We start from the raw sequence: 26,641 nt of genomic DNA on the forward strand, positions 1-26,641 counted from the left end.
TGAAACCGGTGAACTTTCTGTTACTCAGCAGTACGGTATTATTACTTTGTTGCCTAAAGGGGATAAACCTCGTCAATTTTCAAAGAACTGGAGACCGATCTCACTATTGAACACTTCGTACAAATTAGCTTCTGGATGTATAGCAGAGAGACTTAAAACATGCCTCTCCTCTATTATTCATGAAAATCAAAAGGGTTTCTTGAAAGGGCGTTATATTGGTGAGAATATTCGTTTAATGTATGATTTTCTTAATTATACAGAAAAACATAAGATTCCTGGTATGTTTTTATTGATCGATTTTGAGAAAGCTTTTGATTCGGTTTCGCATGATTTTGGAAATTTTGAACCAGTTTAATTTGGCCCTTCTATACCGAAATGGTTTCGGGTCTTTTACGGTGGAGCGACAGCTTCGGTGTTAGTAAATGGATTCTTATCGGAATCTTTTAAAATAGGGCTTGGCTGTCGACAAAGTGATGGTCAACTCGTACATAATTATAAGGCCCATTATTGTCTAACAGCTATTCGAAATGGTCAAGCAATAAGGCAATAACTAAACATGGACTGATTTTTTTCGGCCGATGTCTTATTCAATAGTGAATAACTATTGTAAAGACAGCAAATTAGAAAACGAATCTATTTTTCTTTTTGATGAAACTCGAAAATAGCACGGGGAACGCAGCCTAATTTGGTTTAATTTGTTTTTGGTTTATTGTGTATACTATATGCAGCATGCACACTACCAGTGATGAAATCTCATCATGTTAATGATGTCTGTCGGCTTGTGCTCTAAAGATTCTCTGCCTACTACTAAAAAAAATCAAGTAACAAGTTCATCACCGATATTAAACATTACGTCATGCATATTCATGTTGCAGCGTGTATCATGAATATTGATACTTTGCACTGTAGATCGGACACTGAATAAAAATACCGTAATTGCTCATCAGGGGTAAGTACATCATTAAGTCAGTAAATCGGTCCGAAATTACCTACGCCGGCCAAATCACGATTTGCATGCCCTCAAATTCTTCTGAGCATATTGTGGGCCATGAACTTGAGGATTTGTAAAATAAAATAAGGGTGGAAGCCGTGCAAAGGACCGTGAGCTTGTATTTCTGTGAAATTCGGATGAAATTGGGGCCATAAAAGCGATCTATTTTGCAATTGGAGTGTAGGCACCGTTTTTAAAATGGCGATGGGCTTCAGGATCATCTTCGGATGGAAATTTCTCCCAAAAGTCATCAGATTACCCCCCAAAAATTGAAAAGAAACTGAAAGATGATGAAGGGCACACCTGGCGTTGGGTAGGGGAAAAAACACATTTGACCATGCCTCTCAACGTGATAATAAGTTGTGAAAAGCCGCTAAACTATCAACTTCGTCCCCAGGGTGTCGAGCAGTACGCGACCACCACTACCTGCTCTCACCCTGGTATTGGATCATTTGCATGTGCAAGATTTTTGAACACGTATGCAAATGAGAAATAGTCTGGTGCCTGCCCGCGGCGTTACATTTGTGTTTGTTTGTGTATGCGGTGTCTGGGGTAAAAGCAGACTCAATTCGTCGCAGCGCGAGCATGGGGTGAGTTACGAAAACATGATTTTATTTTTAATTAAACTGTTACGATCTTAACGAGACAACATGCACTATCACATTTCTACGGAAGTGTATTTAGGACATGACCAAAATAAAAAATGTCCGGCCCTCTATTTCGCCCGGGCGGATTACTAATTCGCCCGGGCAAATTATTATTTCGCCCAGGCGGATTACTTATTCGCCCGGGCGAATTACTATTTCGCCCGGGCGGATTACTATTTCGCCCGGGCGGATTACTAATTCGCCCGGGCGAATTAATAGTCTGCCCGGCCGCGGAGAATTACTAATCTGCACGGGCGAATTAGTAGTCTGCCCGGGCGAATTAGTAGTCCACCCGGGCAGAATAGTAATCCGCCCAGCCGGGCAAAATAGTAATCCGCCCGGGCGAAATAGTAATCCGCCCGGGCGAAGTAGTGGGCCTAAAAAATATTTTGGGTCATGTCCTAAATACGCTTCCGTACATTTCATATTAATATGAACAAATTGAAAGAGGAAATGAATGTTTTCGAGAAGGTGTGGACGAATGATCGCGAAAACACGTACTGCACAAGTACACGGTAAAAATCCATTTATAGCCAATTGCGGTATCGAATCAGGATACAGGAAGGAAGTTAGGTTTCCTATCCAGGGCTTACTATTGGAAACGAGGTTGGAAATAAAGTTAGCACTGAGGACGAGGTTGCTAAACTATGTTTTCTTTGGTAAAATCAGTGTAACATTTTAAAGCAGTTTTATTCTCTGATTACTAGCACCACTCACGTGCTTCATGGGAAAATGCCTAAAAGTGCCTAAAAACTTGACAGTGTACCGTATTATGCTAATGACTGAACAGGGACATGCAGGATTCAGAGAAAACATATTTTTTAATTAATTGTCCAATTAATTAATTTAATTGTTAATTGACTTTATTTTTCTTTCTTAAGAATTTGTGTTTTTCCTTTAGTTTTAGTGTACAAAAGTGCTTGTAATGTCCCAGTGACACGAAAAGCGAATTTAAAATAATGTTAATTATTATTATACCGTGAAAAAGTGTAAGGGGATCAGACAAGCATTCTTTTAATGTTATGAGCATGGGTTCTACTTTGAAAAAAACTATTTTATTCATAATTAATAACAAATGTAAATGCGGATTTTTTTCAAGGCAAACAAACCTGAAGCTAGTTTCCATTTTTAACAACTTCAGGAAGATTGTAGACTTTTGAAGCAATCGCTTATTGGTTACATTGTCCGGTCCTCCGCCCCCCCCCCCCAAAAAAAACCTAACTAGCCCCACATTTCGCTCGTATAGTCGGACTCCCTATTATCGCGGCATCCCTATTATCGCGGCATGGGAAATTTCTCTTTTTACAGTGTCAAAACTCCTTCAAGTGGCGATTTTTACCCAGTTCACCAGTCATCAAGGATTTTCTACCGAGTTGTATAAAAAGGACGATTAAAAAATGTTGTGTCTTTCGGGACTTTTAACGATTTTAATAAATATTAACGTTTTCCAAAACTTGCAAAATTTTCCCTCACCGTGTCTGCTAAAAGGTACCGTTTATATTTTAACATAAATCTTTAATTGCGCTCTGTCCATGAAAGTTCCATTCTTCAGCTGCAAATGTAAAATGAAGTCGAACGACGATATTTGCAGCGCGAAATCGTAACAACTTTTACGGGATCAAAATAAGCACCGCGCGTTAGCGAAAATGAAACGGCACACCGTGTAAAGTGAATGGCGCCCTCAATCGCCGATCAGTGGACTTGCCTCAGGGATTTGTGTTCTCCTTTCGGGGGAAGGGCAGGGTTTTAAGAAATCATCCTGCAGACATTTTGTCTTTAATCAACTTGAACGTTACAGGGAAAATATCAGACTTTATTCAGGGGGTGTTTTGGTCAAACATAAACTATGAACAAAAAAGTTGGGATCATTATAAAAACCACTTCCCGCATACCGCGATAATAGGGAGTCCACCTCCGTTCGCACACGCCGCGCATGTCTATTTTCACAGGCATCGTACACGGAATAAACCACACCACCCGTCAGATTTTTGTATATTAATTTAAAAAGGAAGAGTTATACTACACATAAGACAGGACAATTCTGGAAGGTTAGTGTGCAATCTCTATTCCGAACGAGAAACGTGATAAGTACCGCGATAATACGGCGTTCCATCCTACCCCTGCCCTGCAAACAGGGCGGGGCAGAGCGGGGGTACAGGGGACGAGGGAAGCCCCACACGCGTTTACCTATCCAACGCTAGGGGCGCCCTTCCCTACGGCCAAATTTAATGACGTCAATGTGTTTCATAGGTCACTTTACAAAAAGATCCCCAGTGTCCGATCATCCAGCTGCAGTTAATGCAGTATAGTAGTCGAGAGGATAGGATCATCTGTAGTCGAGTCTGCATGCAGGAGTCAAGATTAATGGGTGTGTAACTGCAAGTGAACAACAACACGAGTCAAGAGACGTTAATAAGACTGCCTTTTTTTCACTGCATTATGAGGTATAACTAATGTTTGATGATGATTTGACTGGTCTGTAGCGTTTACTAGTTGTGACAGAAGGCGAACTGGTTTACGGTGAGTATAAAAACAATAATGTCCATCGTTTTTCAGGCACATTTATGACATTTATTTTAGGCTAGTAGTTGCCCAAATCCCGGACATTATCGCAATACAGTTGGGGGGGGGGGGGGGGGGGTAGGCGGGGGGGGGGGGAGGGTAGTCAGGGGGGGGGGGGGGTAGCCCAGGTGGACTCCCTTTCCTCCCTACGTAACGGGGGGGGGGGGGGGGGGGTAGGCGGGGGGGGGGGGAGGGTAGTCAGGGGGGGGGGGGGTAGCCCAGGTGGACTCCCTTTCCTCCCTACGTAACGGAGGGAGTCCAGGGTATAAAATGCTCAAAACCGGGCGAAAAAAATTATGACCAGTATTTTCAATATTTTTACCTTGTTAGAAAAGCTAATTTTCACGTCGTAGTATTCTATGTAGCCTATTGGGCCGCTGGTTTCAGAAATTCCATATACGATGCTTACCGACCTTAATCTGTAAAATATACTCGAAAGCAACGTTAAACGTGTACGTGTTTGTAGACTCTTTTCATCAGTTTCTCACCGCAGAGTACTCCTAACTATGAAGCTCCACATAGTGGAGCCTCATAGATTTAGAACCCCGCAAAATTGTTGTCAGCACAAAACACTAATTAAGTACAAAAATGTCCATCAAAATGCAGAAATTTTCCACAGAACCGCTGCACAGTTTGCCCCCAAACTCCGTACTACACCTCATGACATACTCACAAAATATGTGCAGAACAAACATCGCTGGATTTTCTCGTTTTTTTTTGGCTAAAATGATGAAAAATATGCCCTTTCCGCACTGAGCCAACCTGACACTTGAAACGTGCACGCATATGATCCAGCGATGATTTTCGGTTCGCTTGGAGCGCGCCGCAGGGGGTACGGTACAAGCGAAATGATAGTATGCGCATGCGTACATGTACAAGTGCATGTACCGTACCCCCGCGGCACGGGTAAAATGATGATGACACTTGCGGCGACAACATGCGACCCGAAAATAAAGATGGCGATCACCGCGCGATGTACCGTGAGCACGCATGGCCCACTGAATCGCAAGGCACAAACCGCGCAGGAAAATGGTGGGCAAGATTACCATATGCGAAGTTCACTAATTTTCCATTGTATTGACTAACAAGCCCCCAGATAGCAATTTTATGTCATCAAAGTCAATTTGAGCAGTGAGAAAATACAAGCATTTTCTTAGAAAACACTTACAATTTTTCAGTCCAATCTCATAGGGTTTGTACACAGGGTGTTGAGTGAACTTCGTATATGGAAATCTTTCCAACAAGGGCCCTACACTTCACGATCACCGTATTACTAGCCCAGGTTGGACAACGTCTTCATTGCATTACGGCTGACGTCCAGGGTATAAAATGTACCACCATAGCGAAAAAAATTATAACAATTTTTTTTTTTCATTTTTTTACCTGACGGAGGAAGCTGAAATTTAGCTTACATATTCCTTGTGTCCAGAATTGTGCCTGCGCTGGGTTTAGAAAAAGCACATATGTCCGCGGGTGGCGTGTTCACGGAAAATAAACCGCAAGCTCTACGCTTTCGTTGAAAACATTTTCTGCGTGAAGACGTACACGCGCGTGCCGTTTGCTGCCGTGGCGGCTGCGTGCTAGGTGTGCATGCATCCGCGCACGTAATCTTCACACGGGGAGTTCGTACTGAAAATGTTTTCAACGAAAGCATGGAATTGCAGTTTCTTTTTGGTAAACACGCCAACCGCGGACATATTTGCCTTTTTCTAAACCCAGCTCGTGCACAATTCTGGACACAAGTAGTGGATAGTGGATATTTATAAAGCGCACGTATCCACCAGGACTGGTGCTCAAGGCGCTACATCATTATTACCCCTGCTCATTGGGCACATGAAACATTCCAAATACCATCTCAGCTCCCCGGGGAGTATACAGCTCGATGCAGCCTGTTAGGCGCAAGGAAGCTAATTCAATCACAATAACCATCTCTGCCCTCACAGGTACCCATTTACTCCTGGGTGGAGAGAAGCAATGAGTGACAAAGTGCCTTGCCCAAGGGCACACGCACCATGACCCCGCCAGGACTCGAACCCACAACCTGCAGCTTTACCCGCAGACCACGAATCAGTGCCCTTAACCACGAGGCCACAGTACTCAGTGATACTAGGCCTAATATGTAAGCTTCCTCCATAAGGTAAAAATATGAAAAAAATGGTTTATAATTTTTTTCGCTATGGCAGCAGACGTTCATACCCTGGACTCAGTTGCGTACGGAACAGAGTCCAACCTGGGCTAGTGTATTACTAACGTCAGCTACAAATACAATGGCTACAGTATTGTGGGAAGGAAAAGGAGTAATTTCTGTGCCTTTTCCAGCGATTTTGTAGTCATGGTAGTTACAAGCCCCTCTTTTTGTTTTGGTCCCTAGACAAGGGAGTCCAGCGAATTTCCTTTTTGAAAAAAAGAAATCTCATTTTTTGTATCACTGAAAAGTTGCAACCTGACGCCACTCTTGCGATTGTGTACAAAGTCTATGGAGAGTCAAGAACATTTTTTAAGTATTCCCTAACAAAATTGGAAATGTTTCTCAGTCAAAGCGGTGTCAGGTTGCAACATTTTTTCCCAGATTTTCATAACAAAATCAATGGTATTTTAATCAGCTTCACAGGTGTTTGCATTTTGGAGATACAAAAATTAAAATGGCCAAATTTGGAGTTTTAATTCTGTGAGATTTACATTATTTACTATTAGCCTGATTTATAAATCTTATTTTCCAAACCTATCAAAATGTTTGATATCATAGGAATCCCCATCAAATAAACAATAAGTTGCTTTTTGAATCAGGTTTTTACCACTCATAACAAAAAAGTTACAATTTTAGACATCGGGAATTGGTGTATCCCGACCCGGCACGGACGGGCGCCGGCCCGCGGCCGCCACCGGCGAACTCCGATAACAAAGTTCCTCGCTTGCACTTGAAAAAGCAACACACCGCATTCCGTCTAAATTGCCAGAGCATGTCTCGGGTGCTGAAACTTGCCTCTTGGCTATAACTGCTGATTTTTTGTCCTAAAAACAAACAGATCCTTTTTAAGTACCAAACTTATCAGATTTGTATTTTCAGCAACGCGTAATAATGTCAAAACCAGACGGATCGCGCCATTTTTCGTAAAAAAACAACCTTTTTTATGGACGGATCCATGTATATCTTCAGGGGTGTTTATTTTTTTTCAGGGTTTTACATCATTTCTCGAATAAAGTCTTTACGAAAATTTTATGATGACGTTGAAGAACTCATTTTAAAACAATGAAATGTTTTGGACTCTGTGAAAAGTATAAGTTTGAATTTACAAGCGCGTGGAAATAATGGCAAATTGTTCTTACGAAAACACACCCCTGTGTCGCGCAACACAGCAAAAAGCTGCATGTGCTTTTTTGTAGAGAATGCATCGTACGTACATAAGTATACGTACATGCAGGGTTACGTTATACGGGGTACGTACGGTGGGATCGCGGTTTATTTCGAAGCTTCTCGATCGACTCTCGAGCTCGCTGTCATACTGCCACTACGCAATGTTTGCAAGCTGATGTTTAACCCTAACCGCCCTGAATCCTCCAAAATCCTTTTTGCAAATTGGAGGAATTTGCAGGATTGAGGTTACACGGCAAAAGTGCGTTGCTGATTTCGGAGTACGCACTGTGTCAAAGTCTTGGGCCGGACCTTGTGTTGTTTATGCTCAGTCGTGCATAAATTTAGTCCTTGATTATACTTGACATCCTCCGCACTGCTCCAGGATGTCACTGCCTCTGCCTCAGCCTATTGACAGACATAGCCGGAGGATTTTGCAGGATTCAGGCAGTGGTCATCCCTCCATGGACCATATTCAAGAAATAACGGAGGAATTTGCAGGATTGAGGCTATATGCTATTTTTCCATGAGGCCAATTGGAGGATTTTGCAGGATTGAGGCTACATCCTAGCAAAAAGGCCTAGGGAGTTAGGGTTAATATCGGCGCCGGTATTTTTGTAAGGAGGGTTGCCTCCTCCTTCCCCTCTTTTCGCTCCTCCCTCGTTTTTCCTTTCTTTTCCCCCCTTTTTTTGTGTGGAGTCAATTGGACGGGGGGCACGTGCCCCCGCGGCCCACCCCTGGATCCGCGCCTGTTTACACTCCACGGCTTTTGGTTGGTTTTGGTGTACAGGTCTTCATTTGATATCTTTTCTGGCCAGCGAATTCCTAGTATGTATCTAAGATGACGTCTGTGGAAAGCATCAATTTGGTTCTCCAAGGTTTTTGTTAGAGTCCAAAGTTCACTGTTATACAGGAAGACGCTTCCAGCATACGCATTTAGGAAAAATTCTCAGTTGTGGGTTTCCACATGGCTCGCGAAAGAATGTAGTACCGGTACATGTATACTGATTCCACTACTGTGGTTGTGTACAAAGGTCTATTATAGGAGTCATGAAAAATTAAAAGAGTATTTTAATGTTTCTTATTTCCAAACTCATATTTTTCAACATGAATTGGCAATACATGTTCACGGTGGAAAAAAACGTGGTCTTGCAACCCTAATCATTTTTTACCCGGTAGCCCAGTTAAGGTACAATTAGGATTTTTTTTTTAAATGATAAATTTAAAATGATAAAACAGGATGAGTTTTGACAGGTATTTGTTTTTTTTATTTTTTTTTATTGCAGATTTTTTCAGCTGTCAATGAAGTAAGACAATGAGCATCACCAGTGGTTTGAGTCATTCCAAACGTCTCTGTCTGGGTATCTTGGTGCTACTGACTGTTGACGCCATCTGGGTAGCCTCATCTGAGCTTACCAGGGTAAGACCTGGTCCTTCATTTGAAAAAATCTGGGAGAAGTTTAAAGGGAATATACATCATTTGCTTTTGCTGTAATTTTCAGGAATGGATGGAATTGGGGGGTTGGAAATATATAGCAAATATAGTTACACTGACTTTTTTGAGGTTTTGGGTTTGAAAATGCTATAAAAACCAAGAAAAACAATCATTTTCCTGTAGTCTGTTTCCCTGACTCCATATAAGAAGAAACAGAGCAGTTTACATACATTGGGGAATTGTAAGGTCAAGGAACCAGTCTAGCTGGCTTGTACCTGTTCATAGGTTTGTAATCGATTGCAAACAAGTGCGATGGTCAATTGGGGCCAGTATTTGAAAAAAAGCCAGTTTTTTCCAACGCTGATCGGCCGATCAGCGTTGGAAATTGATACAAAAATACCACTTTTCTTGAAAATGACAGTATACCAGGTGCCATGATTTTACAGGATGCTTTACACTGTCATTCACTAACAGTCCAGCAAGGTTTTTCAAAATGATTTGGTAGTTTTATTTTTTGATGTTTGCAAATGTTGTATTTTCCCTTTAAGTTGATCAATATGCATTTGTTTAACTGTTACATAGTTTCATTACCCCTAACTCCCTAGCGTCTTTTACTAGGAACTGGACCAAATCCATCAGAATGCATCAATTACTGTGCGTCCAATACAAAACTATACGTGACATAATGGAATCCACCACTGACGCACTGGTTGACTTTCATGGACTTGCTATACATGGCTTTTATCTAGTACAGGAAGCTAGGCAAAATCAATCGGATACCCCTAGCACTGCTTCAGGCCATTAGGCCCAAGTCCATCATACTCCGTCAATATTTAGTCACGCCAGGCCAACAAAAATGGGGGGATAGATTTTGATGGAGTTGGGGTGGTAAAGGTTGTAAAACAGCAGTCTTCTATATCTGGGCAAATCCATCATTACAGATGCTACATTCAAAGCCTACTAAACAGTTTATGAAAAAAAATAATAATAATGCTTGAAGTGACAGCAAATTTTTTATATTCGGACAACAATAACATGACATGGTTCACGCAGTGTTACATATGTAGCTGAGTTTACCGTCCTGCAACCAGTATCTGAACAGTCACAGACAGTCAAAAAAACGATCCTCTTCCCTGCCATGCCTTTTACACAGGCTAGTCACCAACCGTCAGTTCGTGTTTCAAGCAAGCACTTTGACTAGTCAGATTCAGTCAACAGACAAAAGCAGGAAAGTGACAGGTACAGCTGGCTCATCAATCGCCTACAGTCAAAGCATAGCTGTATCCAGTTACATGTACATAAACAGTCACTGCCAGTCAATCCTGCGTTATTTACCGGTAGGCTGGGAGCTCTTTACTGTTGAAAACAGTCGCTTAAAGCCTGAGTCCATCATTTGCAGCTATCCAAAAAAGTAACTGGCGTAATTATTGTTGAAAAACATACTGGTTGAAAGATAGTAAGGGGACTAAACTCCCTGTGAAATTATCCTTTCTGGCAAGCTCTCATTTTGAAGAAATCAACGAAAGAAGGCATTTCGAACGGTGCTTCTTAAGAAGCACCGTAGGAAAATTTAAATTAGTTGTTCGTTTTGTTATTCGGTGCAGCGCGCACAAGCATTGGAACGACGCACAGGCGCGCCCGGTTGCTATAATTCGTTTGATCAGTAAGCGACATCGCGTAAAGCTGCAATTCAAAACAATTCGAAACATGATTTAGCAACTTTTGATTTTAAATTGAGATCCTAGAATGCTGTTTTTCTCGGAATATGAAGCTGAAGCTGAGCTGAAACTTCATCAAGTAAGTTGTTCAGTATCCTCCATTAGATTTTGAACACTTTTGTTGCTTCAAACGAACAAAATGCACTAATTACAAATGATGGACCATAGCTTTAATTGATTTTGACCGAAAGGACAGCTTTGCACAGAATGTATGTTTGCATAGGGGGGTTATAAGCACTGTAAATGACTGTTACGGACGTTACCCATTCTGACATAGGTTTTGACTTTCGGTAGGCATTGATAAAAGTCTGTGAAGTTTCTTACAAGAATTTAATGAAGTAACTATGTTGTGGTTGATATATATGTAGGTTCTCTCGTTACAAGTACCTTACAAAAAGCTACTTTGATGTTATGGAAACGTCATGTTTTTGTTGTTACGGACGTTGCGTGTCTGAAGTCAATTTCACACACGTGATAACAAAAATACTGAATCATGGTATTGTATGTGTAGGTTTTACTGGTATGTGTATTTATAAAATATGAACCACTCAAAATCATATTTTGTCCGACCATAACATGAAGGGATAAAGCTCCGCAGATGAAGGATTGTCAACTTCCACTTTTTAATAATCAGGAATCCATGAAACAATGTAGTCTTCTTTTTTGTTTAGCTGAAAATGTTGTGTGGCATAATGATGTGAAAAAAAAACAAAAATAGGTTGGTCATAAATATGGGGGTGCAAAACCTTAACGGGGCAGCATACAAAAGCAAACCTAGCCATCCGCATCCCACCTAAAACCACTGATGGAGAACACTGGTTACTATTACACACTAAACACAACTGAGAGGTTTTTCTGTACACAGTTTTCTAAAAAAAATCAATTAATTCTTGCTCCAGAACTGACTGAAAGTTTCAAAATTAAAGTGTACATTTTGCACCCTTTTTTATTTTATCTTGTGCAGACTGCAGTCTGTGTGTTGAATGCACAGCATTGTGCGTCCCACGCATGAAAATATTTGAGGGTTCATAAACTTTTTTGTTTACAGGTTTACAGTGTACCTTGATTTCTTTTTATTGATAAGTCTGTACTTTCAGCGTCAGTTTTTATCTCTGACGGGTCGAAGTCAAGGCTGTATTTTATTAGCATCCAGATTGTAAAATGAGATACCTTTATAGCATACATGTAGGCCCTACCGATATTAGAGTTGACTGTTGTCGGACTCTGAACAACCTAAGCCCTAATATTGAAGTTTTCAATTCATAGGCATTGCTGGAATTTTTCCTAGGGGGGGGGGGGGTATGAAGGGGGCAGGCCATCAACACTCATCAACACTGGAAAAATCCCACCCTTGCAACTCCGTTTTTCAATCTTTCAATTTGATCCCATATTGGAAAGCTCTTTTGTCACAATGTTTCTCCAACCCATGGGCCTTATTCACAAGTCAGTCATTTTGGTCGAGTTCCCTGAACGTATTTCATTAATTGCTCCTGAATGGGATGGCGCCAGACTAGGGGGGGGGGGGGAGCCTGGTCATGTCACGGTATTGGTTTTCACTGACTGTGCAAGAAGATGTATTCCTACCTTGAAATTAACCAAGTACCATATTTGTTCTTTTGCAGTACATATTCAAAGACAAGGGCTATGACAAGCCCTTCTTCAGCACATACCTGAAAACCTCCATGTTTATGCTGTATCTCCTTGGCTTTATCTTCTGGAAACCATGGCAACGGATGTGCTCAGTTTGCATTGGAAAGCCAACTACACTTGTGAGTAAAATGCTGACAAAAAAAAATAATAAAAAAGCTGTATCCTCTCTGAGTGATCCCCATTTGCTATTTGCCGGGTATGCAGCATTGCTAATGTTGCTAGGATCATGACAAAGTCATGACGAAATGGGGGACTGCCAACATAGGGCTGGATTTGTTCAACTGTAAAATTATTATATTGCACCTACATTGTAGTCAGTTCCCTTCGCGGTTTGTACCCGGTATCATGTATGAGCGTCTCTTAGGCAGACTTCGGAGCTATGTTAATAATTATTATTGTGAAAATTTGTCATGAGAAGTGAGATGAGCTGCTAAGCAGGGATTTGCACTTAGCTATAATTATCTGGCATGTCTGGGACCAGCCACAAACTATATGAATCCTTTCGGATTCAGCTGGTAACCTGTTTTGGCTATGCACATTTTAAAAAAAAAATTGGTTTTGCTTTGCTTTGCAAATGTCTGTGCTTATGAACAGTGCCACATGTTGGTTAAGCACATGTTGGTTGGTCTTTGACCAAGGTTGGATGCGACTTAAGAGAATTTCGCACAACATCTGTACGGCTAAAAACATATATTCAACCTGATCAGGGCCAATGTCATGGCTCTGCTTTACTGTGAGCAGAAAATTCCCACTAACTGTGTATTATAGGCGTCTTTGATGTACCGATACCAATCTTTTTAATTGTATTAAAATGTTGTAAATTTTGATATGAGAAAAAGATATCGCACAAAAAACCTTAGCTGATTTGTTTCATGTGTCGGAGCATGGTCAGACCAATTCTGTTAACAAAAGACCATCAAGAAGGCTGCTTTTTCTGTCACCACCAAGTTTATATAAAAAATAGATTGTAAACTGTACAATGAAAAGAAGTCCGAAGCATAATATAGACCATCTTCTTGCATTCTTTTTTGAGGTAACCTCAAAGCTTACTTATGTCTTTTCGACAAGTTTTTCTGTAAAGCACATCAGTCCAATACACGCCTGTGTGCCTGGCAATAATTTCCGCGTGTTCAATTTATAATCGATATCGAAAAATCTGTTATGGATGGAGCCTAAACTATTTTTAAAAAAATCCATGCCAAAGTTGGAATATTTCACGGGTTAGCAGGGAATGTTCATCTTCGGAAAGCTTACATTCCATAGATATGGATTTGATGCTTAGCACAGAACTTCAGTGCTAAAAGTATACTTAGCACAAAATGGTGATCATAAGCGAAGAATTCCGTGGTTAGCAGAGCCATGACGTTACACCAGCATAACTGGAATGAATTAACAATGAGATTTAAAGGAATATCTTTACTTTTTTTGCAATCAACAGGCGACAGATGTCCAAAGTACAGTGCCAAACATTCAAGAGGAGAAGCATGATTTGTTGGTAAGAAACAGTCAAGTCCTTGGCTATGTCTGTAGGCTTGGCCGACTCCAACATTTTTGCAATCCATTCTGATTCCATCCAGGAATCGTGATTCCATTTGAACTTGGTTTCCAATTTTCCCCGGCGAAAAGAACAATGGAAAACCTCCATCTATTAAGAGTCTTTGTGAATACTGGTTAATTGCTAATTAGAGGTCAAAACCTTCGTTTGTAAGAAGTATTTGTAATTGTGAGTTTCATTGGGAATACGCTAACAACGTGTTCCTTAATTTTAATTAACGTAAAATCTAAGAAGGATTCTTGTTTTCCTTGCAATATGGTTGACACTATTATTTTATTTTTCAATTTTAAATAACTTTGTGATGATTTGCACAAGTTTATAGGACTCTGGAAGTATTTGACATTTCTTTGTCATTTCTGTTACAGAGTGACCCCCTTTACGTTCCCGTCAAATTCACTGACAGTGACAAGGAAAGCATAGACAGTAGACATAGTAGCATCAGCGAGCCATGTGATTCACGTAAGTGGCAACCTGTCTCCGAATGAAACGTTTGTCAAAGTTGACTTATTTGCCATGTTAAGGGCCTTTCACACTACTCCATAATCACCGTGTTTGAGTAGGAGATCTCAGAAACCCCTTTCACACTAGCAAGAATGCAACACGGCTTCTACATGGGTCCAGTGCTTCGCACGGGTAAAATCTAACCCGGGTCAGGACCAGTCTCTACCAGGGTAGAAAATGCATATATGTACAGCAGACTTATGTTCACTACAGTGTTAGTGTGAACGGAATGCCTTGCCCACCTATGTTCGATGGGATATCCAGTTCCACCTACATACATGTATGGTTTACCCGTGTTGATTTCAACATGGGTAAGCAACACGATAGTATGAAAAGGCCCATTGCCAACTCTTGTGCCCAATTTCCAGGCACCACCTTTTTTGACCTGAGAGCTTCATTATATAACGCTAAAATTGTTAATCAAATTAGGTTTTGCCCTTCACCGACGTATGAACACTGTATACTCAGTGTGTTACCTCCCGAGTGAAAGTTGGAAAAAAATCACTCGGGTGGGACTCAAACCCATGACCTCCTGCTTTCTAGTGCAGACGCCTTACCACTCGACCACTGAGCTAACGGGATCGGTTGTATTAATTTCAGTACTTTACTGAATTAAATTTAAGCTCATCAAGAAATAAGTTTGACAACTCTTTATGAGGAAATTCAGAGTAATTGAAAGTGTGCCATATTTTGGGACTCCTGTATATATTCAAGCTGTTACAGATTCTTCCCTCTTTGAAGCTTTGTTGCTTCTCACTTTTTCAATGATAAGATTTTTATTACTTCAATCCAATGTTTCCATTCCTTTTTTTTTTCTTCTCCTTTTTTAATTGTATATTTTTCTCCTTTTTGTCTTTTTGCAGCTGTCAAAATTGGCCGAGTGAGATTCAGCAATCTGATGGAAGTCAGGCAGTTGTCTGGTGAGTAGCGAACATTTCAGTCATCAAGATGAAAAGTCGTGTTCTTCTTTCCCTAAGACACAACAGCTTTGTGCCTATTGAATTGAAAATTGGTGACAAGCATATTGGTTTCCATTCGCACACATGAACAAGTCTGGGTGTAATTTGCCTCCTTTATCATCTGTTATCACAGGACCGAACAAAAAAAAGCGTTCTGCTTCCAGTTACCTGACCTACCCAAATTTTATTGCGTCACCCTAAAGTTTTTATCGATAAGTTCAAAAAGTAGTCTAGTGGATAGGGAGAAGAACTATGGATCGAAAGATCCCTGGTTTATCGTCGGGATAATTTTAATTTAAGGGAAAAGAAGAGTCCGAGAACTTAGTGTTTTGCAGTGATTCCATCCAAACTACTGAATTAACCCTAACCCCCTAGGCCCTTGTTGCTTACAACCATCCTCAATCCTCCAAAATCCTCCAAAATTGTGCAACTCCGCCTAAATTTTTCAAAATTGTCAGACAGTCCTGCCTCAAAATGCATTCATCCTCAATCCTCCAAAATCCTCCTCATCCCAAAACTTTGCACTCGTGTTTAAATGAAGGATAACCAACGCCAAATCCTTCAAAATCATCAGACAGTCCAGCCTCAAAATGCATTCATCCTCAATCCTCCAAAATCCTCTTGTGCTTCAATCACCATTCATCCTCAATCCTCCAAAATCCTCATGCGCTTCAATCACCATTCATCCTCAATCCTCCAGAATCCTCATTTGATTCAATCACCATTCATCCTCAATCCTCTAGAATCCTCCAAAACCGCCAGGAGGATTTTGGAGGAGTGAGGTGGGTTAGGGTTAATCATGGTATTGCTTCACCGCTTACGTTCTCTGAGCGACATTCTCAAAGAAGGAAATATTAATCCGTGGAATAATTCAAATGTGGCCATATATTGAACTGAATTAAAGAGTGAAGAAGAGCAAGGGTTGAAAGCGCTAAATTGTTTTCCCTCGTCGTTTTTTTTCCTTGTCAACTACAGAGTGTCATGGGCAGGATGCCATGCTGTCCAGAATGCCCTACAATGCCAGCCAGCGTAACAGCCTGATCCCCCCACCGCCAGAAGGCGAGAAACTGCCCATGACTCAAGTCATCAAAATCAGCCTTTCCTTCTGTGTTGTGGTGAGTCTTCCCTTGTTATCATTGTAATAGACACTGGTAGAAGATAGTGGGAACGAACAGACGCGAAAAACTACTGGGTGGGAAATGAATAGACGATAAGGTTCTATAGTCCGGATCGACAATAAGGTTCAACAGTACTGGTTCATGCGGGTACGGCACAAACTACGCACAACTTATTTCATGTTGAATGTGCTCAAAGCTGTAGCGTTTTCGCGTGAGCGTCAGTCGTCTTAACACGAGCATCAGGCACGTTGGCAATGCGTTGGATGTCCCTCCCAGTGGTCTCCCCCAACTCTCCCTTGTAAATCTTAGTTGATGTTCATATCTGCTTCTTTTTCAGTGGTTTTTAGCAAACTTCTCTTACCAAGAGGCTCTGAATGATACTCAAATGGCAATTGTCAACACTCTTTCCTCAACTTCAGGTAATTTTCTCAAGCATTTTGGCAAATCTCAAGTGGAATTTAGATATGTAATATGCTACTTTTTAAAAGAAAAAAACTATTTGACAGTTTCAGTGCATGTTAACCCTCCTTTTCTGGCTGGGAAAATTTGAAATTTGGACCTGTTGAACTGGTTACACTGAGCAGGCTTCTCACTTAGACAACTGTTGCATGTTTTGGAGTGTCGGGGTTAAGGGAATAATGTTAGCAAAATCCCCTGGGAGTCAAGGTTTAAGCAGATCACACCTTACTTTTTAAATTAAGATGCGCTTTTGAATTAAAAAATAAATATATTTTGTTGCATAATACTACTTAACATTTGTGACTTCCGAGTTGAACTCGGACTCAGACTCGACCTAAATGACTCGGGACTCAGACTCGACATTGAGGAGTTGTACTCAAATTCTCAAACCTCAAGTCCAAGTCCTCAGTGCCGAGTCCGAGTCATGAGTCATTTAGGTTGAGTTTGAGTCTGAGTCCAACTCGGAAGTCAACAATGTTGAGCCAATCTGTTGCAAGAAAAATATTAAATTGTCAACTTAAAAAACAAACCGGTATTTGTCATTTAGTTGTTGAGTGTAAGTCACTAACATTGAAATTGGAGTCCCTAGTCCGAATCTGAAGTGCCAAGCCCCAGTCGGAGTCAGAGTCATTGTGACTCGAGTCAGACTCAAGTCCAAGTCTGAGTCGTGAGTCATACACCCCCTAATCATGTTATATCAGGTCATTGTGACTCAGTCAGACTCAGCCTTGATCAGGTTATATCCTTACTCCTAACCCCCTAGGGTGTATGAAAAATCATTGTAAAATGTGAGGATTCAGGAAAATGATGGGGTTATGATTTGTTTCTCTGATGGTTTTTCGTTCTGTGTTTTTGCTTCAGGTTTGTTCACCATGCTCCTAGCTTCTGTATTTCCCAGCTCCTCCGGGGACAAATTCACCTTGACAAAATTAGTCAGCGTACTCTTCAGGTAAATTGGTTTGTATGTTTGAAGCCAAACATTGTGAATATTTCCTCGTTCACGTTGGAGTTGAGTCAGATTTGATGTTCCATCATGTCAGTTTTTAGTGGGGAGTGTGGCCTGGTGTTTTGGGTTCATGACTCATGATCAGATGGTCAGGGGTTCGAATCCAGCTGCTGGCCATATGTTGTGTCCTTGGGCAAGCAACTTCACCCCCACTTTGCCTCTCTCCACCCAGGAGTGTAAATGGGTACCGGCATTAGCTGGGGAGAAACCTGCGATGGACTAGCATCCCATCCAGGGGGAGTAGAAATATTCTCAGTCGTTTCATGCTACTGAAACTGGAGATTGACTGGACCCAGGCGTGGGATTGTTTTTCATGAACCTCGATGCCAGACGGGTTCAGGCCGTCATCTGCGGGTAGCACACCCTGATATTTCCGGCGTCGCTCGCAGCGAGCGGGTCGCAGACAGATATTTCCTGCCTTGCTCTTTGTGTGTCTATCCGTCATCGGTTCCGAAAACCTTTGCCTGTATACATGTCATCCGATGTGAACTGTTTAATATGAGCAGACATGTCATTTTGACATGTGGTGCATTTTTGACAAGTGTTGTGTTCTAGCCGAAATACCCCAGGGGTACCAAATTAAATGTGGTGTTCTTTACGCATTTTTCTGTCTTAGTGTTGGCGGTGTTGCTATGGTGAGTTTCACCACCACGGACAACGCCCACGAAGAGGTCAAGGTGGGGTCATTTTGGGCCCTGGGCGGGGCGTTCCTCTACGCAGTGTACCTGGTGATGCTGAAGCGCAGAGTGGACAATGAAAATACTCTGGATATCCCCATGTTCTTTGGTAAGTTGTAGCTAGCCATATGCCCGAGTTGCAGGAGGTTTAAAGGTACAGTCCATCATTTGTAATTTGTGCATTTTGGTCGTTTGAAGCAACAAAAGTGCTCAAAATCTAAAGAAGGGTGCTGAACAACTAACCTGATGAAGTTTCAGCTCAGCTTCAGCTGTATATTTCGAGAAAAACAACATTCTTGGATCTCGATTTCAAATCAAATATTGCTGAGTCACGTTTTGAATTGGGCCTGAATTCAGCGTCTGAGACACGTTCTCACTGAGCCGATGTCACGCACTGATCCTAAGAATTAGAGCAACTGCGCGCGCGCGTGTGTGCGTCGTGTCAACGCTTGCGCGCGCTTCGCCGATTAAAAAAACGAACTACTAACGGAAATTTCCAACGATGCCTCTGTAGACGCATCATTGGAAAGGCCTTCATTCGTTGATTTCTTCAAAATGACAGCATGCCAGAAAGAATAATTTCACAGGGAGATTAGTTCCCGTACAATCTTTCAACCAAGTATGTTTTTGAACAATAAGTATGTCAGTTACTTTTTGGATAGCTGCAAATGATGGACTGTAGCTTTAAGAAACACTGGCTTCACCTCCGAGGTTACCGAACCAAGTTTCATCAGAATCCTGCTCTGTTCAAACCCAATGAATATACTCCAACCCATGTTCTTGTTTGTTGTTTAAGCACTGTGATTCATTTCTACTATCAACCCTCCTGCTATCTGAACAGTCACAGACAGTCAAAAAATCAATCCTCTTCCCCTGCTGTGCCTTTTACACAGGCTAGTCACCAACAGTCGGATCATATTTCAGCATTGTGACTAGGCAAATTCAGTCAACAGACAAAAGCAGGCAAGTGGTAGGCTCGGCTGGCTTATCAATTACCTACAGTCAAAGCATAGCTTATCAAGTAACATTTGTCACAGTCAGTCAATCCTGCATTACATGGGCTGGGAGCTCTTGACTGTTTCAAAACAGTCACTTGATTGATATTGACTGAATGGACAACTTCGCACAGAATGTATGTTTGTATAAGAGGGGTAAAGAATGTCAATGAATGGGCCAAATCAGGGCCCATGGGCTCCGTGCGCCAACAAAAGAGGGCACGTTTTTACCTCTTTCAGGAGCTCTGTGGACGGGACATACAGCATGCGCGTACTGTACTGTATTGGTTCGCGCGTGAAGTACGCACGACTTCCTGAACGTTCAAAAGCTAAAGCCACCTCATCTTCGCGTCAGCGACAGGCGTCATCGGCGCGCGAATACGTTCGAATTCAACTTACGATGGTCTCCGAGACTAATCCCCGCCTCCAATAACTTTGAATACATTCGAAATACGCAGTGGATGGATCAGGAACCAGTCTAGGTCACCCCCAACTCTCCTTTTCTGGCCGTTGATGGGGTACTTGTGCACGGAGCCCTTGGTATATGCATGAAAACATTTTCAGTGAATAGGCACAGAGAATAGAATTTTGTGCAAATTGGAACCAGCTTTACTTGGCATGCCTTGTCTTCTTTTTTATTCCTCAGGTTTTGTTGGTCTGTTCAACTTTCTTCTGATCTGGCCCGGTTTAATCATTCTCCATTTCTCTAACTGGGAGACGTTGGAGATGCCTTCGGTCAAGGTGGTTCTGTACCTGGCGCTGAACGGTATCATCGGCACGGTCATTTCAGAGTTTCTGTGGCTGTGGTGAGTCCACATTTAGTCTTTTTAACCTTAACCTAACCGCCCCAAAACCTTCAAAATCCTCTTCGCCAAAGTGGAGGAATTTGGAGGATTGAGGCTACATGGCAAAAGTGCGATACTGATTTCGTAGGATGCACTTTGTCAAGGTCTTGGGCCAGACCTTGTGTTATTTTTGCTCAGCCTTGCATAAATATAGGCCTGGATTATGCTTGAAATCCTCCGTACTGCTCCAGGATATCACTGGACAAGCCTCAGCCTATTGACAGTCACTGCCGCAGGATTTTGCAGGATTCAGGCAGTGGTCACCCCTCCATGGACCATATTCAAGAATTAATGGAGGATTTTGCAGGATTGGGGCTACATCCTAGCAAAATAGCCTTGGGAGTTTTTTTCGGCCAATCTACAGCTTGGGGGCTAGCACAATCTTATTTTGGAATTCAGTGACTGGTTTTTATGTTTTTGTCAATTAGTGTGCTTATCACTTTGGTCACTGTTCGCAGGAACTGAAATCTATTGTGCCTGAACCACTCACACATTCTTTTGGTTTTTTTTAGGGGTTGTTTTCTGACGTCCTCCCTCATTGCAACGCTGGCTCTGAGCCTCACCATTCCAATCTCCATTCTCCTGGATATGTACCTCAGCAGAGTAAGTAACACTCATCAGAAGAAAAGACAAGACTTACGCTTGTGTATGTTGACCAGATAACGGACAGAAAAGATTACGCATTGCTGTACACAATGTGTACATACTCCGCCACATGCAGTGGCCGTTGTTTGTGGCCATGCAAACAGGTCAATGAATGCGTCTATTATACTTCAGAGGGATTTAAAATCTTTGATTCATGCTTTTTCTGGACAACTGAGGGCGCTGTTGCTGTGATGTCATATCAGGAAGACACTGCTCAGTTTAGGTGTTTTGTGTTCAAATTGAGAACCAAAAAATGTGTTCATTAAAAACATTTGTGAGAAAAGTTTGCTCATTGGCTTACTGCCATGTACAGACACAACAACGAATCACGAAAGAAAAGAAATTACACCACAGTTTTGCTAATAAATGTGAAAATTCGTAGTACCATATGAAACCAAAAAGGCACCAAAATACCCTTGAAAATGGCAAAAAAAAATAATTGAAAATAGGGTTAAATGACACACAGGGGTGCATTTTCAAGGATTGCATTGAAAAATACATTGCATAGGCCCTTTAAATTAATACTGACAATTTCATTGCAGGAAGAATCCGTGGAAGTTGTTCAGTTACTCCCTGTAGAACCTGAAACTGCCAAAGTACTCAATAGTTTTATGAATTTTTCAGTGATTAACCCTCCTATGGAAACATGTATTGTCAGCCTGGTTATTACTTGGGTCAATATTGGTCAAGACCGTCATTGGTTTGTACACAGTATGTCAGGAGGTGAGATACAAACATTTTGACCATTGGTGACCTCTTAAATAGTAGGAGGGCTAAGACAGTGTAATACTGTGTAATACAGTTGCTAATGGGTTAATAAACCCACTTTCTCTTAATGACCAAAAACCCATGAAATCTATTGTTAGTTTGTATGCATTATCCTCTTTTATCCCAGGTGCATTTTTCACTCCTCTTCTTCGTCGGTGCTGTGCCGATCTTCGTTTCCTTTTTCGTCATCTCGCTACTGAACCACTACAATAACTGGGACCCACTCTGGGTGGGCATACGGCAACTCTACAGCATCTTGAGACCTTACCTGAACTCCTGCTGCTGGTGCAATCGAAGACGGAAACACCTGTTAAGGTAATTGGACCCTTCTTTTTCTCTGAGATATTCTCTGATTTTCTCCGAGAGAGTGAATTGACACCATAGAGCTATATTAAATTACTAGAGCGCTAACTCATGCAAGAAGTAATGCCTGCTGGGCGCATCCATGTTTGTACACAAACCTATGGAGAATTCGAAATTTTGTATGTTTTTTGTACGTCTATTTGCATATTTACCTTTGTATTCCGGTGCGTTATCAAAGCCAATAAGCTCAAAAACAAAACGTACAATCAGCAAATGAGCGTTTCATTTTGCTCTACGCAAAACGCGCAACGTGTTCGCATATCCGCTGCAGATGATTAACTGCGACTTTTTTAAATCATCATGACGAGCTTAAGTTGTTTGCGTATGTTCTACTTGGGTGTTGCATTTAGAGTACGCTTTCAAAATTCAATCCATCTAATTTCATTGTGTTCTACAAACACGCGCATGAATTCAAAATGTCTGCGCCCAGGACGGCTTCAAAGTGTCTCCGCTCCCAAGAATGAGGAGTTGGCGCTCTAGTAATTTAATATAGCTCTATGATTGACACATACACAAACTGCTTGAAAAAAATATGATCTAACATTTAATTTTGAGTCTGCAACAGTACTCAGAAAGCGCTTTTGGTATTCAAATTTTGACTGCTTCGAGTGGTGTAGTAAAACTAGCCTCCCGAGGTGATCCATGAAGCATTCTATTTGTCCCGAGGCGAAGCCGAGGAAAAATAGAATGCTCCATGGATCACCGAGGGAGGCTAGTATTACTACACCACGAGTCAAAGCAGTCAATATTTGTTTAACAACACCTCACCCACAGATTCTGCTTGATTTTAAGCGATAAATGATTAATTTTATCTAAATACAATTAAAATGTACTTCTATTTGAATATGAAATTAGTTCAAAATTAGTTCAAAATTTTCTAGCACTTTTCCAAACTACCCTTTCACGAAATGTTTGAACCCAGCTCTGTAGCACTAGTGCTTGGGAACAATATGCACAACGCCCACGCCCGTATGAATTTGCATGCAATACCAGTTGCTGTGTGTATAGTCCTTTGGTTGGTACGTGTAAAGTACTTTGGGTGCTACGGGTATAGTACTTTTGGCCGTGCACAACTATACAGTAAAGCACTGTTCATACTCTGCGCGAAAGAAACGCGAATTTGTGACGTCATGGCAAGTATTTGCGCTGTGAATTCGTAAAAGTTGAACATCTTTCAACTCAGGCGAATTTCGCAGCGAATGTTTCATGACATCAAATTTGCTTCGCATTCGCATGAAGTTTGAACCGGGATTAAGAATGAAATAACTAAATTACCTAAATTATCTGTGGCGTCCACAGATACATTACATATCCTCCATCAACAAAAGTGGGCCCGTTGTAGTGTCTGTCCTGGTCTCGCCTCCAAGTACCTAGTCAACGCCCTACTCTGGATTTTATACCCATTGGCCGATTGCGTAAAAGTATTGCAAAAAGTATTTCAAAAACTCAGAATAGGTTAAGACAACCCATTGACTGACCCATTTTTTCCCCCGTATTTAATTTTACAGAGTTTCTGAGGACAAGGAACAATCAAAGAGTCTCATAGAAGACGGCATGGACTCGGACGAAACTGAGGCCAGTAGAGACAGTGAGAGTTGCTGAATTCTCTTGTGCCAAATCACACAAACTGCCACCAAGGGGGTTTTCCATGCTTTGACTTTGTCTCCTGCTGTGGTTACGGTATATTTAGGGCCTCGGACTATGCAGACTCCTGCTCAGTATGGACTCAGTGCACAAACAGTAGATGATGGTTTGTGACCACACTCGACAGCCCCAATAGAAGAGATATACCGTGTTGGCATACTGGTTCGCAGACTTGGTACGATGTACGTTAGACCTAGGGCCCGCCTCAATCCATATCCGAGACGAGTTCTGGACAAGTTGCGGTACAATCATTTACTTTGTCAGGAAGAAGCTCTGCATTTGTCCCGGACATGTTCCGGGGAAATTTTCATAAGCAAGTGCTTGACTCTCTAATACTGATAACTTCATTGCGGGAAGATTGTGGGGAAGTTGTTGAGAATCCTGCAGCTTGTACCGCAGCTAATGCAACTTGTCCGGAACTCGTCTCGGATATGAAATGAGACGGGGCCTTACTTTATTCTGAATGTACTGAAACCTGTAGCATCATCGTGTGAACGTCAGGTGCCATTGGCAGTGCTTGGAACGTCCCTCCAGGTCCTTCCCAACTCTCCCTTTGTAACCATTGAGGGGGTACTTGTGCACGGAGTCCATGGGTCCAGATTCCGTTTTAGGAACACAAATTTTATGGACTTCATGCATGAACAGTACATAGCACTTCATGACCACTCATGAGACCTCGATGGGAGGTGACACTCTGCATGCTTGTTTGATTCATGCACGTATGGCGAATACGTTTATTGTGTATGCACACAAATCCTTATTGTTGTCGCATGAGCCAGGCATACAATGGCAATGCGTTCAACTCCCCTTAAAGGGAATATACATCATTTGCTTTTGCTGTAATTTTCAGAAATGGATGGAATTGGAGGGTTGGAAATATAAAGCAAATATAGTTACACTGACTTTTTGGAGGTTTTGGGTTCGAAAATGCTATAAAAACCAAGAAAAACGATCATTTTCCTGTAGTCTGGTTCCCTGACTCCATAAAAGAAGAAACAGAGCAGTTAACATACATTAGGGAATTGTAAGGTCAGGGAACCAGTCTAGCTGGCTCGTACCCGTTCATAGGTTTGTAATCGATTGCAAACAAGTGCAATGGTCAATTGGGGCCAGTATTTGAAAAAAAGCCAGTTGTTTCCAACGCTGATCGGCCGATCAGCGTTGGAAATTGATACAAAAATACCACTTTTCTTGAAAATGACAGTATACCAGGTGCCATAATTTTACAGGATGCTTTAGACTGTCATTTACCAACATCCTATTAAGGTATTTCGCAAAAACTTGGTAGTTTTATTTTTCGATGTTTGCAAATGTTGTATATTCCCTTTAAAAATAGGGTAGATCATTAGTCATTTGTGCATTCTTTTTTTCCTTTGAAGCATCAAAAGTGCTCAAAATCTAAAGACGAGTGCTTAACAACTATCCTGATGAAGTTCTAGCTCTGTGAATGCTGTATATTCCAAGAAAACAATATTCTAGGATTCAATTTAAAAGTCGCCGAGTCTTGTTTTGAATTGCGCCTGAAATCAGCATCCAGGACACGTTCTCATTCAGCCGATTGCAGCTACACGATGTCAGGCACAGAACCAACAAATAATAGCAATCGGGTGCATCGTGTCAATACTTTCGCGCACCCATTCACGGATTCACCGAATTTCAAACCAACTACTGACGGAAATTTCCAAAACTGTGTCACTTGACCCATCTTTGAAAATGGCCTTCTTAGATTGTTTTCTTCAAAATGACAGCATGCCAGAAAGAATCATTTCACAGGGAGTTTATTGCCATCCCCTTCTTTAAACCCAGCAAGCTTTTCAACAATAGTTTTGTCAGTCACTTTTTGGATATCTGCAAAAGATTTACTCTACCTTTAACTCTCTCTTTGTAACCAACGAGGGGGTGTTTCACTTGTGCACCGAGTCCATACTATGAGGCCACTGTCTAGAGTTTTTCCATTAAGTTTTCATATCAAAGGCTTCTAAATAATTCTTGAGGTGAAGCCACAGCTGGTGACAAAGCCATAGTTTGAAAAATGGCCCAAATGTAAATAATTATGATGAGCGTTTGTGAGAAAAAAATAATGGATAAGTATTGTTCACATGTCAAGAAAATGTACAGATTTGGATGGAACTTATAAAGTCAAGAGGATAATAATGATGTGATTTATCTTCTGATTTGTATTTTTGGTTTAAATAGTTGTGTAGAGTATGGCGTTTCATGTCGAGATGTGTATTGTGGTGTGAAGACATATACTTTAGTCATAGTTTAGAATGTGGATGGTGCAATGAAAGGATGAAACTAGTGAAAATAAGAATCAGATATTCTAACACATCAAATTAATATTTTTTCATGATGATGAAATTGATTGAATTATATTGAAATCAACCCCTCCCCCCATGGTATGTGTTCAATATTTGATTACCTCATACAAATTTATGAGCCAAACACACTTCCTTTATTTTTGTCATTTTTTCAAAGCATCGGGGACAACAAAACTATCCCATACCTCAGATGCATGTACCTGCTCCTAGACTTCCAACCATGGAACTGTATCAATTGCAGGCCAGGTTGGTAGTGGAGCCTGACTAAAAACCTTCCATGATCCGTGCATTTACATGTACTTCCAACCAGTCAATAATCAAGGTTAGCTCCCAGATTTCCAACCATGGAACTACAGGCCGTGTTGTTAGTAAAACCTGACTAAAACCTTCCCGAAAGGCAAAATGCACTGATAACGCAAAGTAATTCTGT

The 26,641-nt window shown here is 41.4% G+C and overlaps 1 protein-coding gene across 2 annotated transcripts; it reads left to right on the plus strand.

Annotated features, from left to right (window-relative positions):
- The first annotated feature begins 3,957 nt into the window (after positions 1–3,957).
- LOC119721969 (solute carrier family 35 member F5-like) lies at positions 3,958–24,698 on the plus strand. Of its 2 annotated transcripts, none has more exons than XM_038191936.1 (14): positions 3,958–4,158; positions 8,839–8,972; positions 12,328–12,474; positions 13,794–13,850; positions 14,276–14,369; positions 15,275–15,331; positions 16,346–16,485; positions 16,826–16,907; positions 17,809–17,896; positions 18,570–18,739; positions 20,272–20,431; positions 20,983–21,073; positions 22,011–22,198; positions 23,755–24,698. In XM_038191936.1, the coding sequence occupies exons 2-14, from the start codon at positions 8,868–8,870 to the stop codon at positions 23,846–23,848; spliced, it is 1,473 nt and encodes a 490-aa protein (XP_038047864.1). In that variant the 5' UTR covers positions 3,958–4,158; positions 8,839–8,867; the 3' UTR covers positions 23,849–24,698. The 2 variants fall into 2 exon arrangements, with proteins under 2 accessions (XP_038047864.1, XP_038047865.1); XM_038191937.1 differs by lacking the exon at positions 3,958–4,158 and adding an exon at positions 6,257–6,337.
- The last annotated feature ends 1,943 nt before the right edge of the window (positions 24,699–26,641 follow it).

This window comes from Patiria miniata, unplaced genomic scaffold (assembly GCF_015706575.1).
Source record: "Patiria miniata isolate m_02_andy unplaced genomic scaffold, ASM1570657v1 HiC_scaffold_14, whole genome shotgun sequence".
Classification (NCBI taxonomy): domain Eukaryota; kingdom Metazoa; phylum Echinodermata; class Asteroidea; order Valvatida; family Asterinidae; genus Patiria; species Patiria miniata.

What these genes read in the sequence shown, in the direction of transcription:
- LOC119721969 (XM_038191936.1), top strand. Translation starts at nt 8,868, where the DNA reads ATGAGCATCACCAGTGGTTTGAGTCATTCCAAACGTCTCTGTCTGGGT. An exon ending in CACTCTTTCCTCAACTTCAG is followed by an intron (nt 16,908 to 17,808) that starts GTAATTTTCTCA and finishes TTTTTGCTTCAG; the next exon opens with GTTTGTTCACCATGCTCCTA. An exon ending in GGATATCCCCATGTTCTTTG is followed by an intron (nt 18,740 to 20,271) that starts GTAAGTTGTAGC and finishes TTTATTCCTCAG; the next exon opens with GTTTTGTTGGTCTGTTCAAC.